General features: G+C 41.2%; 1 protein-coding gene across 1 annotated transcript in view; it reads left to right on the top strand.

Moving 5' to 3' along the window:
- SNX32 (sorting nexin 32) overlaps nucleotides 1-14694 on the top strand; it is a 37798-nt gene that overhangs the window by 16514 nt on the left and 6590 nt on the right. The window contains 1 exon segment of the mRNA XM_064289281.1: nucleotides 1-14694. This exon segment is cut by the window's left edge and continues 16514 nt beyond it. Within this exon segment, the coding sequence (XP_064145351.1) occupies nucleotides 14238-14694 (457 nt within the window). The 5' untranslated portion in view covers nucleotides 1-14237.

Below are 14694 nucleotides of genomic sequence, written 5' to 3'. Positions count from 1 at the left end.
TGGATGTCAGAAGAGACTCTGAAGATTGCTCTTGAACGTTGAGTAGCTAAAGCGAAAGGAAGAAATGATAAAGTAAAAGAGCTGAACAGAAGATTTCAGAGGGCACCTCAAGAGGACAAAGTAGAGTATTATAATGAAGTGTGCAAAGACCTGCAATTAGAAAACCAAAAGGGTAGAACACACTCAGCATTTCTCAAGCTGGAAAAACTGAAGAAAAAATTCAAGCCTCAAGTTGCAATATTGAAGGATTCTACAGGGAAAATATTGAACGACCCAAGAAACATCAAAAGAAGATGGAAGGAATGCACAGAGTCACTGTACCAAAAAGAATTGGTTGACATATAACCATTTCAGGAGGTGGCATATGATCAAGAACCAATGGTACTGAAAGAAGTCCAAGCTGCACTGAATGCACTGGCGAAAAACAGGGCTCCAGGAATTGACGGAATACTAATTACGATGTTTCAATGAATGGATGCAATGCTGGAAGTGCTCACTTATCTATGCCAAGAAATTTGGAGGACAGCTGCCTGGCCAACTGACTGGAAAAGATCCATATTTGCAGCCATTCCAAAGAAAGGTGATCCAACAGAATGTAGGACTTATCGAACAATATCATTAATATCACACACAAGTAAAATTAAGCTGAAAATTATTCAAAAGTGGCTAAAGCAGTACATTGACAGGGAACTGCCAGAAATTCAAGCCGGATTCAGAAGGGGACACAGAATGAGGGATATCACTGCTAATCTCAGGTGGACCATAGCTGAAAGCAGAAAATACCAGAAAGATGTTTACTTGTATTTTATTGACTATGCAAAGGTTTCAACTGTGTGGATCATAACAAATTACAGGTAACATTGCAAAGAACAGGTATTCCAGAACACTTAATTTTGCTAATGTGGAACTTGTACATAGACCGAGAGGCAGTCCTTCAAACAGAATAAAGGGATATTGCATAGTTTAAAGTCAGGAAAGGTGTGTGTCAGGGCTGTATCCTTTCACCATACTTATTCAATGTGTATGCTGAGCAAATAATTCAAGAAGCTGGACTACATGAAGAAGAAGAGGAAGACTCATTAACAACCTGTATTATGCAGATGACACTTTGTCATCTTGTGTTTTGAAAGTGAAGAAAACTTGAAGCACTTACTGATGGAGATCAAAGATCACAGCCTTCAGTATGGATTACACCTCAACATAAAAGAAAACAAAAATCCTCACAACTGGACCAATGAGCAACATCATGATAAATGGAGAAAAGACTGAAGTTGTCAAGGATTTCATTTTACTTGGATCCACAATCAACAGCCATGGAAGCAGCAGTCAAGAAATCAAATGATGCATTGGATTGGGCAAATTGGCTGCAAGAGATCTCTTTAAAGTGTGAAAAAGCAAAGAGATCACCTTGAGGACTAAGATGTGCCTGACCCAAGCCATGGTGTTTTTGTTTGCCTCATATGCATGTGAAAGCTGGACAATGAATAAGGAAGACTGAAGAAGAACTGACGCATTTGAATTGTGGTGTTGATGAAGAATATTGAATATACCATCTACTGCCAAAAGAACAAATAAATCTGTCTTGGAAGAAGTACAACTAGAGTGATCCTTGGAAGCAAGGATGGCAAGACTGTGTCTCACATACTTTGGACATGTTGTCAGGAGGAATCAATTCCTAGAGAAGGACATCATGCTTGGTAAAGTAGAGGATCAGTGAAAAAGAGGAAGACCTCAACGAGACAGACTGACACAGTCGCTGCAACAATGGGCTGAAGCATACCAACAACTGCGAGGATGGTGCAGGACCAGGCAGTATTTTGTTCTGTTGTCCATAGGGTCGCTATGCGTTGGAACAGACTTGCTGGCACCTAACAACAAGAAACCAAAAGAGATCTACATAAATGGAAGAACATACCATGCTCATAGACTGGTAGATTCAACGTTGTGAAAATGTCAATTCAACCCAAAGCAATCTATTAAAAACAATGCAATCCCGATCCAAATACCAAGAGCATTCTTCTTTAAAGAGATGGAGAAACTAATCATTAACTTTGTATCAAGAGTTAAGAGGCCCCAGATAAAATTATCTACCATAAAGAGAGTGAAAAAGCATATCACAGAATAGGTGACGATATAGCAACAGGTATGACTGACAAAGGGCTTGCCTCCAGGATATATAAAGATTTCCTATAAATTGATAAGAAGATGGGCTGATTTTTTAAAAATAATTTTTATTGTGCTTTAAGTGAAAGTTTACAAATCAAGTCAATCTCTCACACAAAAACCCGTATACCCCTTGCTGCACACTCTCAGATAGCCTGCTCTCTCCCTCCACTCTCTCTTTCTGTGTCCTTTTCGCCAGCTTCTAACCCCCTCCACCCTCTCATTTCCCCTCCAGGCAGGAGATGCCAACATAATCTCAAGTGTCCACCTGATCCAAGAAGCTCACTCCTCACTAGCATCCCTCTCCAACCCACTGTCCAGTCCAACCCATGTCTGGAGAGTTGGCTTCAGGAATAGTTCCTGTCCTGGGGCAACAGAAGGTCTGGGGGCCATGACCACTTGGGTCCTTCTAGTCTCAGTCAGACCATTAAGTCTAGTCTTATGAGAATTTGGGGTCTGTATCCCAACTGCTCTCCTGCTCCCTCAGGGGTTCTCTGATGTGTTCCCTGTCAGGGCAGTCATCAGTTGTAGCCGGGCACCATCTAGTTCTTCTGGTCTCAGGATGATGTAGTCGCTGGTTCATGTGGCCCTTTCTGTCTCTTGGGCTCGTAATCACCTTGTGTCCTTGGTGTTCTTCATTCTCCTTTGATCCAGGTGGGTTGAGACCAATTAATGCATCTTAGATGGCTGCTTGCTAGCATTTAAGACCCCAGATGCCACTCTTCAAAGTGGGATGCAGAATGTTTTGTTAATAGATTTTATTATGCCAATCGACTTAGATGTCCCCTGAAACCATGGTCCCCAGACCCCTGCCCCTGCTACGCTGGCCTTCGAAGCATTCAGTGTATTCAGGAAACTTCTTTGCTTTTGGTTTAGTCCAATTGTGCTGACCTCCCCTGTACTGTGTGCTGTCTTTCAGATGGGCTGATTTTAAGAAAGAGGTGGAGAGAGGAGCAAAAGATTTAAATAGGCATTTTACAAAATAAGATACCCAAGTGGTCAATAAGTACATAAAAAGATGTACATCATTCCTGTCCAGGTAACATATAAAAACCAACATGTACTATTACCATACCTCTACCAGTATGGCTGAACTTAAAAGGACTAAGAATTCTAAGTATTGGCAAGGATGTGGCACAACTGGAACTTTCATACAGTGCTGATGGGAGTGTAAATTGGTACGGTCACCTTGGAAAACCGTTTCCAGTATCTACTAAAACTAAACATATGCCTACACTGTGACCAAGTAGAAATGAGTACTTAGGTCCCTCGAAAGTCATGTGTGAGAAAGTTCATGGCAGTTTTATTCATAATAACCAAAAACTTGAAATAATCCAAATGACCATCAACAGTAGAATGGACACATAACTTATGACATATCTATATAATGGATGGAAACCCTGGTGGCATAGTGGTTAAGTACTACAGCTGCTACCCAAGAGGTCGGCAGTTGGAATCTGCCAGGCGCTCCTTGGAAACTCTATGGGGCAGTTCTACTCTGCCCTATAGGGTCATTATGAGTCGGAATCAACTTGACAGCAGTGGGTTTGGTTTGGTTTTTATACAATGGATTACTACACAGCAGTGAAAGAGGACTACTGCTCCACTAACTGAAGAACACAGTCACAAAAGAGTATATACTGTATAATTCCATTTACATGAAGTTCAAGAACAGACAAAACTCTCCAGAATAGACCACACCTTAGGCCACAAAACAGCCCTAACAGAATCCAAAATATTGAGATAATACAAAGCATCTTCTCTGATAACAACATGAAAGTAGAAATTAACAACAGGAAGAGCAAGCAAAAAAAAATCAAATACATAGAAACTGAATAACACCTTGCTTAGAAACCACTGGGTAACAGAAGCAATCAGAGATGGAATAAAAAAATTTCTAGACTCAAATGAGAATGAAAACACATCATACCAAAACCCTATGGGACACAGCTAAGGCAATGCACAGAGGTCAATTTATAGCAATAGGAGCACGCATCAAAAAAAGAAGGGACAAAATCAAAATGTTAGCCATACAACCTGAACAAATAGAAAGAGAACAGCAAAAGGAGCCCACAGCCACAAGAAGGAAGGAAATAATAAAGATCAGAGCAGAAATAAATGAAATAGAGAATAGATAACAATAGCAAGAATCAACAAAACCGAAAGTCATTTATTTGAAAGGATCAAGAAAATCAACAAACTATTGGCCAAATTGACAAAAGAAAAACAAGAGAGGAAGCAAATAACCCAAATAAGAAATGAAATGGGGGACATTACAACAGACCTAACTGAAATAAAAAGAGTCATAACAATACTATGAAAAACTACTCCAACAAATTTGAAAATCTAGAGGAAATGGACACATTTCTAGAAACACACTACCTACCTAAGCTAACACAAACCGAGGTAAAAAAAATCTGAACAGACCCGTAACGAGAAGAGATTGAAAAAGTAATAATAATAAAAATCTGAACGAAAAAAAGCTCTGGCCCAGATGGCTTCACTGAAGAATTCTACCATTCAGGGAAGAGCTTGCACCAGTACCACTAAAACTATTTCAGAACGTAGAAAAGGAAGGGATACTTCCAGATTCATTCTGTGAAACCACCATAATCCTGATGCCAAACCAGGCAAAGACACCACAAAAAAAGAAAATTACAGACCAATATCTCTCATGAATATAGATGTAAAAATTCTCAACAAAAGTCTAGCCAATAGAATTCAGCATCATATTTAAAAACAAACAACAAAAAAACCACCACAGCCAAGTGTGATTCATGCCAAGTATGCAAAGATGGTTCAACGTTAGAAAATCAGTCAACATAATCTACACATAAATAAAAGAAACACATGATCATCTCAATGGACACAGAAAAGGCACTCGATAAAGTCCAAAACTCTCAATAAGATAGGAATAGAGGAGAAACTCCTCCACATGATAAAGGGCATCTATACAAAACCCAACAGCCAGCATCATTCTCAATGGAGAGAGGCTGAAAACATTCCCTTGAGAATGAAAATAAGACAAGGATGCGCTTTATTACCACTCCTATTTAACACTGTGCTGGAAGTCCTAGCTACAGCAGTGAGGCAAGAAAAAGAAATAAAGGGCATCCAAATTGGTAAGGAAGAAGTAAAACTCTCCATATTTACAGATGATATGATACTATACATGCTGTTGTTAGGTGCCGTTGAGTCAATTCTGACTCATAGCGCCCCACGTACAACGGAACAAAACACTGCCAGGCCCTGCGCCATCCTTACAATTCTTGCTATGCTTGAGCCCTTTGTTGCAGCCACAGTGTCAGTCCATCTCTTTGAGGGCCTTCCTCTTTTCCACTGACCCTCTACTTTACCAAGCATGATGTCTTTCTCCAGGGGCTGATCCCTCCTGTCAACATGGCCAAAGTGTGTAAGACACAGTCTCGCCATCCTTGCTTCTAAGGAGCATTCTGGTTGTACTTCTTCTAAGACAGATTTGTTTGTCCTTTTGGCAGTCCGTGGGGAAAAAAAAAAAAAAATTGTTCTTTGCGAACACCACAATTCAGATGCGTCAATTCTTCTTCAGTCTTCCTTATTCATTGTCCACCTTTCACATGCATAGGAAGCAACTGAAAATACCATGGCTTGGGTCAGGCCCACCTTGGTCTTCAAGCTGACATCTTTGCTTTTCAACACTCTAAAGAGGTCTTTCGCAGCAGTTTTGCCCAATGCAATGCGTCATTTGATTTCTTGGCTGCTGCTTCCATGGGTGGTAACCCTGGTGGTGTAGTGGTTAAGTGCTAGGGCTGGTAACCAAGAGGTTGACAGTTCGAATCTGCCAGGTGTTTCTTGGAAACTCTATCGGAGTTCTATTCTGTCCTATAGGGTCGCTATGAGTCGTAATCTACTCGATGGCAGGGGGTTTGGTTTCCTGTTTTGGGTGCTTCCATGGATATTGATTGTGGATCCAAGTAAAATGAAATCCATGACAACTTCAATCTTTTCTCATTTTATCATGATGTTGCTTATTGGTCCAGTTGTAAGGATTTTTGTTTTCTTTATGTTGAGGTGTAATCCATACTGAAGGCTATGATCTTTGATCTTCATCAGTAAGTGCTTCAAGTCCTCTTTACTTTCAGCAAGCAAGGTTGTGCCTTCTGCATAACACGGGTTGTTAATGAATCTTCCTCCAATCCTGATGCCCCGTTTTTCATATAGTGCAGCTTCTCGGGTTATTTGCTCAGCACAGAGATTGAATAGGTATGGTGAAAGGATACAACCCTTACACACACCTTTTATGACTGAACCACTCATTATCCCCTTGTTCTGTCTGAACAACTGCCTCTTAACCTATGTACAGGTTCCTCATGAGCACAATTAAGTGTCTGGGATTCCCATTCTTTGCAATGTTATCCATAATTTGTTATGAACCACACAGTCTAATGCCTTTGCATAGTCAATAAAGCACAGGTAAACATCCTTCTGGTATTCTCTGCTTTCAGCCAGGATCCATCTAACATCAGCAATGATATCCCTGGTTCCATGCCCTCTTCTGAATCTGGCCTGAATTTCTGGAAGTCCCTGTCAATATACTGCTGCAGCCACTTTTGAACAATCTCCAGCAAATTTTTACTTGAGTGTGATATTAATGATATTGTTCGATAATTTTCGCATTCGGTTGGATCACCTTTCTTGGGAATAGGCATAAATAATGGATCTCTTCCAGCCAGTTGACCAGGTAACTGTCTTCCAAATTTCTTGGCATAGGCTAGTGAGCACTTCTAGCACTGCATCTCTTTGTTGAAACATCTCAACTGATAGTCCGTCAATTCCCGGAGCCTTGTTTTTCGCCAATGCCTTCAGTGCAGCTTGGACTTCCTCCCTCAGCACCATCGGTTCCTGATCATATGCTACCTCTTGAAATGGATGAACATCGACTAATTCTCTTCTTTTGATACTTGCTGCGTCGTTTAATATTATTTTCCCCACAGAATTCTTCACTATTGCAACTCGAGGCTTGAATTTTTTTTCTTCAGTTATTTCGCTTGAGAAATGCTGAGCGTGTTCTTCCCTTTTGGTTTTCTATCTCCAGCTCTTTGCACATGTCATTAGAGTACTTTACTTTGTCTTCTCAAGCCACCCTTTGAAATCTTCTGTTCAGTTCTTTTACTTTATCATTTCTTCCTTTTGTTTTAGCTGCTCGACGCTCAAGAGCAAGTTTCAGAGTCTCCTCTGACATCCATCTTGGTCTTTTCTTTCTTTCCTGTCTTTTCAGTGACCTCTTGCTTTCTTCATGGATGATGTCCTTGATGTCATTCCACAACTCGTCTGGTCTTCGGTCATTAGTGTTCAACACCTCAAATCTATTCTTCAGATGGTCTCTGAATGCAAGTGGGTTATACTCAAGGTCATATTTTGGCTCTCATGGACTTGCTCTGATTTTCTTTAGTTTCAGCTTGAACTTGCATATGAGCAACTGATGGTCTGTTCCGTAGTCAGCCCCTGGCCTTGTTCTGACTGATACTGATCTTTTTCATTGTCTCTTACCACAGATGTAGTTGATTTGATTTCTGTATATTCCATCTGGCGAGGTCCATGTGTATCATCACCGTTTATGTTGGTGAAAATAGGTGTTTTCAATGAAGAAGTCACTGGTCTTGCAAAATTCTATCATTTGATCTCTGGCATTGTTTCTATCACCAAGGCCATGTTTTCCCGCTACCAACCCTTCTTCATTTCCAACTTTCAAATTTCAATCACCAGTAATTATCAGTGCATCCTGATTGCATGTCCAATCAATTTCAGACTGCGAAGCTGATAAAAATCTTCAATTTCTTCGTCTTTGGCCTTAGTGGTTGGTGCGTTAACTTGAGTAATAGTTGTATTAACTGGTCTTCCTTGTAGGTGTATGGATATTATCCTATCGCTGACAGCGTTGTACTTCAGGATAGATCTTGAAATGTTCTTTTTGACAATGAATGCAACACCATTCCTGTTCAAGTTGCCATTCCCGGCATTGTAGACTATATGATTGTCCAATTGAAAATGGCCAATACCAGCCCATTTCAGCTCACTAATGCCTAGGATATGGATGTTTATGCATTCCATTTCATTTTTGATGATTTCCAATTTTCTTAGATTCATATTTTGTACATTCCAGGTTCCGATTATTAATGGATGTTTGCAGCTATTTCTTCTCATTTTGAGTTGTGCCACATCAGCAAATGAAGTCCCAAAACCTTTACTCCATCCACATCATTAAGGTGGACTCTACTTTGAGGAGGCAGCTCCTCCCCGGTCGTCTTTTCAGTGCCTTCCAAACTGGGAGGCTCATCTTCCAGCACCATATCAGACAATGTTCCACCGTTATTCATAAGGTTGTCATTGGTTAATTCTTTTCAGGAGTAGACTGCCAGGTCCTTCTTCCTAGTGTGTCTCAGTCTGGAAGCTCAGCTGAAACCTGTCCTTCATGGGTGACACTGCTGGTATCTGAAAACTGGTGGCATAGCTTCCAGCATCACAGCAACACACAAGCCCCCACAGTATGACAAACTAGCAGACACGTGGGGGACACCATACATACTATACATGTTGTTGCTGTTGTTAGGTGCCGTCGAGTCAGTTCCGACTCACAGCGATACCTAGGCATGACAGAACGAAACACTGCCCGGTCCTGCGCCATCCTTACAATGGTTGTTACGCTTGAGCTCATTGTTGCAGCCACTGTGTTAATCCACCTCGTTGAGGGTCTTCCTCTTTTCCGCTAACCCTGTAATCTGCGAAGCATGATGTCCATCTCCAGGGACTGATTCCTCCTGACAACATGTCCAAAGTATGTAAGATGCAGTCTCACCATCCTTGCTTCTAAGTAGCATTCTGGTTGTACTTCTTCTAAGAGAGATTTGTTCTTGTTTTGGCAGTCCATGGTATATTCAATATTCTTAGCCGAAACCACAATTCAAAGGCATCAGTTCTTCTTCGGTCTTCCTTATTCATTGTCCAGCTTTCACATGCATATGATGCAATTGAAAATACCAAAAAGAATTAGTCGATGTTCAACCATTTCAAGAGGTGGCATATGATCAGGAACCGACGGTACTGAAGGAAGAGGTCCAAGCTGCTCTGAAGGCATTGGTGGAAAACAAGGCTTCAGGAATTGATGGAATATCATTTGAGATGTTTCAACCTACAGACACAGCGCTGGAGGTGCTCACTTGTCTATGCCAAGAAATATGGAAGACAGCTTCCTGGCCAACTGACTGGAAGAGATCCATATTTATGCCTATTCCCAAGAAAGGTGATCCAACCGAATGTGGAAATTATAGAACAGTATCATTAATATCACACGCAAGCAAAATTTTGCTGAAGATCATTCAAAAACGGCTGCAGCAGTATATTGACAGGGAACTGCCAGAAATTCAGGCCAGTTTCAGAAGAGGACCTGGAGCCAGGGATATCACTGCTGATGTCAGATGGATCCTGGTTGAGAGCAGAGAATACCAGAAGGATGTTTACCTGTGTTTTATTGACTATGCAAAGGCATTCGACTGTGTGGATCATGACAAATTATGGATAACATTGCGAAGAATGGGAATTCCAGAACATTTAATTGTGCTCATGAGGAACCTTTATATAGATCGAGGCAGGTGTTCAGATAGAACAAGGAGATACTGATTGGTTTAAAGTCAGAAAAGGTGTGCGTCAGGGTTGTATTCTTTCACCATACCTATTTAATCTGTATGCTAAGGAAATAATACGAGAAGCTAGACTGTATGAAGAAGATTGGGGCATCAGGACTGGAAGAAGACTCCTTTACAACCTGCGTTATGCACATGACACAACCTTGCTTGCTGAAAGTGAAGAGGACTTGAAGCACTTACTGATGAAGATCAAAGACCACAGCCTTCAGTATGGATTACACCTCACCATAAAGAAAACAAAAATCCTCACAACTGTACCAATGAGCAACATCATGATAAACGGAGAAAGGACTGAAGTTGTCAAGGATTTCATTTTACTTGGATCCACAATCAACAGCCATGGAAGCAGCAGTCAAGAAATCAAAAGACGCATTGCATTGGGTAAATCTGCTGCAGAGGACCTCTTTAAAGTGTTGAAGAGCAATGATGTCACCTTGAAGACTAAGATGTGCCTGAGCCAAGCCATGGTATTTTCAATCGCATCATATGCATACTGTACATAAAGAACACTAAAGACTCCACAAGAAAACTACTGGAACTAATAGAAAGATTCAGCAGAATAGCAGGATACAAAATAAGCATACAAAATCAGTTGGATTCCTATACATCCGTAAGGAGAACTATGAAAAGAAAATCAGGAAACCAATATCACTTATAATACCACCTAAAAAAAATAAATAACTTAGGAATAAATACATAGGGATGTAAAAGACCTATACAAAGAAAATTACAATACACTACTGCAAGAAACCAAGAGACTTACATAAATGGAAAAACATACCATGCTCATGGATAGGTAGATTCAACATTGTGAAAATGTCAATTCTACCCAAAGCAATCTACAAATACAGTGCAATCCCGATCAAAATACCAATAGCATTCTTTTTTTTAACAAGATGGAAAAACTAATCGTTAACTGTATATGGAATGGAAAGAGGCCTCGGATAAGTAAAGCATTACTGAAGAAAAGGAACAAAGTAGGAGGCCTTGCGCTACGTGACCTCAGAATCTACTACACAGCTACGGTAGTCAGAACAGCCTGGTACTGGTACCATGACAGACACATTGATCAATTGAACAGAATCAAGAACCCAGATGTAAATCCACCTACCTATGGCCACCTGGTCCTTGAAAAATGCCCAAAGTCCATTAAATGGGGAAAAGACAGTCTTTTTACCAAATGGTGTTGGCAAAAGTGGATATCCATCTGTAATAAAATGAAACAGGACCCATACCTCACAACATACACAAAAACTAACTCAAAATGGAACAAAGACCTCAATATAAAACCAGAAACTATAAGGATCATGGAAGAAAAAATCGGGTCAACACTAAGGGCCCTAATATACAGCATAAACAGGATACAAACCATAATTAACAACACATAAACACCAGAAGATAAGCTAGGTAACTGGGATCTTCTAAACATTAAACACTTATGCTCACCAAAAAAGTAAAAAGAGAACTTATAGACTGGGAAAAAAATTTTGGCTACAACATATCTTACAAAGGTCTAATCTCAAAAATCTATAGGAAAATCCAACATCTCTGCAATAAAAAGACAAATAATCTAATTAAAAAATGGGAAAGGATATGAACAGACACTTGACCAGAGAAGACATTCAGGCAGCTAGCAGACACATGAGGAAATGTTCGCGATCAGTAGCCATTAGAGAAATGCAAATCAAAACTACAGTGAAACACCATCTCACCCTGACATTACTGGCATGAATAAAAAAAGCAGAAAATAACAAATGTTGGCAAGGTTGTGAGCCTGGAAGTCTTATGCACTGCTGGTGCGAATACAAAATGGTACAACCATTTTGGAAAACAATATGGCACTTCCTTAAAAAGCTAGAAATAGAAATACCATACAATCCAGCTATCCCACTCCTAGGAATATATTCTAGAGAAATAATAGCCGTCACACGAATAGACATATGCACACCCATGTTCACTGCATCATTATTCACAATAGCAAAAAGATGGAAACAACCTAAGTGCCCATCAACAGTAAACAAACTATGGTACATACACCCAGTGGAATACTACGAAACAGTAAAGAACAATGATGAATATGTGAAACGTCTAACAAGATGGATGAATCTGGAGGGCATTATCCTGAGTGAAATAAGTCAATCACAAAAGGACAAATACTGTATGATACCACTATTATGAAAATGTTTCCACATAGGAAGATACCTGAAAGAAAGGAAGATACTTAGGAAGAAACATGAAAATGTTTCCACATAGGAAGACTTCATCGTTATGAGAGAGGGGAGGGGTGAAGAGGAAAAAAAAAAATTTTTTTTTTTTAGATAGTACATAAGTGGTAACTTGGGTGAAGGTTAAGACAGGCAGTACATAATACTAGGGAAGTCGGCACAACTTGACCAGGGCAAAGTCATAGAAGCTTCACAGACACATCCAAGCTCCCTGAGAGACTGAGCTACCGGGCCGAGGGCTGGGGACCATGATCTTGGGGGATATTTAGCTCAATTGGCATAATATAGTCTATAAAGAAAATGTTCTACATCGGACTGTGGTGAATAGTGACTGGGGCCTTAAGAGCCTGCAAGAAGTCACCTAAGATACAGCTACTGGTCCCATCCAGGCTGAAGCAAAGGAGAATGAAGAAGACCAAAGACACAAGGGAAAGATTAGTCCAAATGAAAAATGGACCACAACTACAACCTCCACCAGAATGAGCCCAGACAACCAGATGATGCCAGGTTACCATGACCAACTGCTCTGGCAGGGATGACAATAGAGGGTCCCGAACAGAGCGGGAGAAAAATGTAGAACAAAATTCAAATTCACCAAAAAAACAAAAAACAAAAAAAACCAGGCTTGTGGGTCTGACAGAGACTGGAGAAACACCAGGAGTATGGCCCCAGGACACCCTCTTAACTCAGTACTGAAGTTACTCTGGAGGTTCACCCTTCAGCCAAAGATTAGACAGGTCTGGTATCACAGTAGTTAAAGAGCTTGGCTGGTAACCAAAAGGTCAGCAGTTCGAATCCACCAGCCGCTCCTTGGAAATTCTATGGGGCAGTTCTACTCTGTCTTGTAGGGTTGCTGTGAGTCAGAATCAACTCGACAGCAATGAGTTTGGTTTTTGGTTTTATACAGCCAACGATAACACGCATGAGGGATGTGCTTTGTTATTCAGTCATGTATATGAGACTAAATGGTCACACCAGCCCAAAAGCAAAGATGAGAAGGCAGGAAGGAACAGGAAAACTGTGTGAATGGAAACAGGGAGACTGGGATGGAAAATGGGAGAGCGTTGACACATCGAAGTGTTGGCAATCAATGTCACAAAGCGATTTTGTGTATTAATTGTTTCATGAGAAGCTAATTTGCTCTATAAACTTTCACATAAATCCCAAATAGTTTCAGGGGAGGGGCAAGAGGGAGCCTTCTGGAGTGTTGAAATACTGAGTATCTTGATCTAGGTGGAGGCTACACAGGTGTATACATATATACAACCAATTACCATTGAGTTGATTCTGACTCACGGTGACCAGTGGTCCAAATGGTTAACGTGCTTGGCTGCTAATGAAAAATAAGTTACTGAAAACCCTACAGAGCACAGTTCTATTCTGACACACATGGGGTTGCCATGAGTCAGAATCAAGTCAACAGCCACTAGTTTATACATGTGTATAAATATGTCCATTTGTGGTCAGTTAAGACTTGTGTACTTTGCTGTATGTAAGTTATACTTCAATTTAAAAACAAAAAGGGGAAGCAAGGTGGAGAGGTAACCCTGTAACAGGTGACCTCAGGGTCAATTACTTCACACGAGAGCCAGGAGACAGGACAGATGCAGGCATCTGACTAGGGAGTAGAAATCGCCAGACCAGCTGCAGACGCTCCATCTTTTGGCAAGGCCTCGTCTGTTTCTGGACCTACATATCACTGAGCCCCATCTAGGGTACCATCCTGTCCCCTGTGTGTGCCAACCTGCTGAGAGGGGGAATGAGGAGGTTTGTGGGTATGAGAGGAGGGACAGGTGACAGTTTATATATATGGTAATAATTTTTTATTAAGCAATGCCTGAAGGTAGAGTGGCTTCTAAGCCTCTTCCCTTCTCCTTAGTAGCATTTCAAACAATGGTGTGTACACAGTAGGTGGTCAATAAATGCTTGTTGAATGGATCAATGCAAGAATGAACTAGTAGCTTGGTGCCTCAAGGATCTTTTCATTTGGAGAAGTACAGGTGCTTTGCCTGCAAGCCAATGTCTACTGGCATCAAAAAATCATGAAAGGAACAGTTTCAAGAACTCCTAAGAAGAGGTGGAAACTTCTCATCCAGCTCACTTTAAGCTCTGGTATCCAGCTTGGGAAGGGGGTGGGTGAGAAGCTGAGAAAGTGCATGAAAAGTACATGGGGTTTGACGTCAAGAACCTGGGTCCACATCTGGCCCTGCCACCTTGCAGCTGTGTGGCCTTGAACAAGTTACTTCACCTCTCTGGTGGTGTCAGCTTCCACATCTGTAAAATGCAGAGCGTTCTGCCTGCCTCAGAGGATGGCAGGGTGGGAAAGTGTTCTGGCAATTACAAAGCCCTGAGCAGTGACGTCTCAGGATTCTTCTGGGGGCAACTGATGACCCAGGGCATTAAGGAAGTGATGCTACTGAGGTGGACCCTGCAAGAGGACGAGCAAGCCTGCGGCAAGGATGGGCAAGGGACAGTGGTCCGCCACGTCAGGGCTTCCCCTCTTCCTCAGCCATCCTCTATATCCGTGGATCTGCAGGCAGACAGCACTTTCCAGGTGGAGATCTCAGACGCAGTGAGCGAGCGGGACAAGGTGAAGTTCACCGTTCAAACCGAGGTGAGGCTTC

This window comes from Loxodonta africana, chromosome 7, assembly GCF_030014295.1.
Source record: "Loxodonta africana isolate mLoxAfr1 chromosome 7, mLoxAfr1.hap2, whole genome shotgun sequence".
Taxonomy (NCBI): Eukaryota; Metazoa; Chordata; class Mammalia; order Proboscidea; family Elephantidae; genus Loxodonta; species Loxodonta africana.
This window is presented reverse-complemented; position numbering and strand designations above follow the sequence as displayed.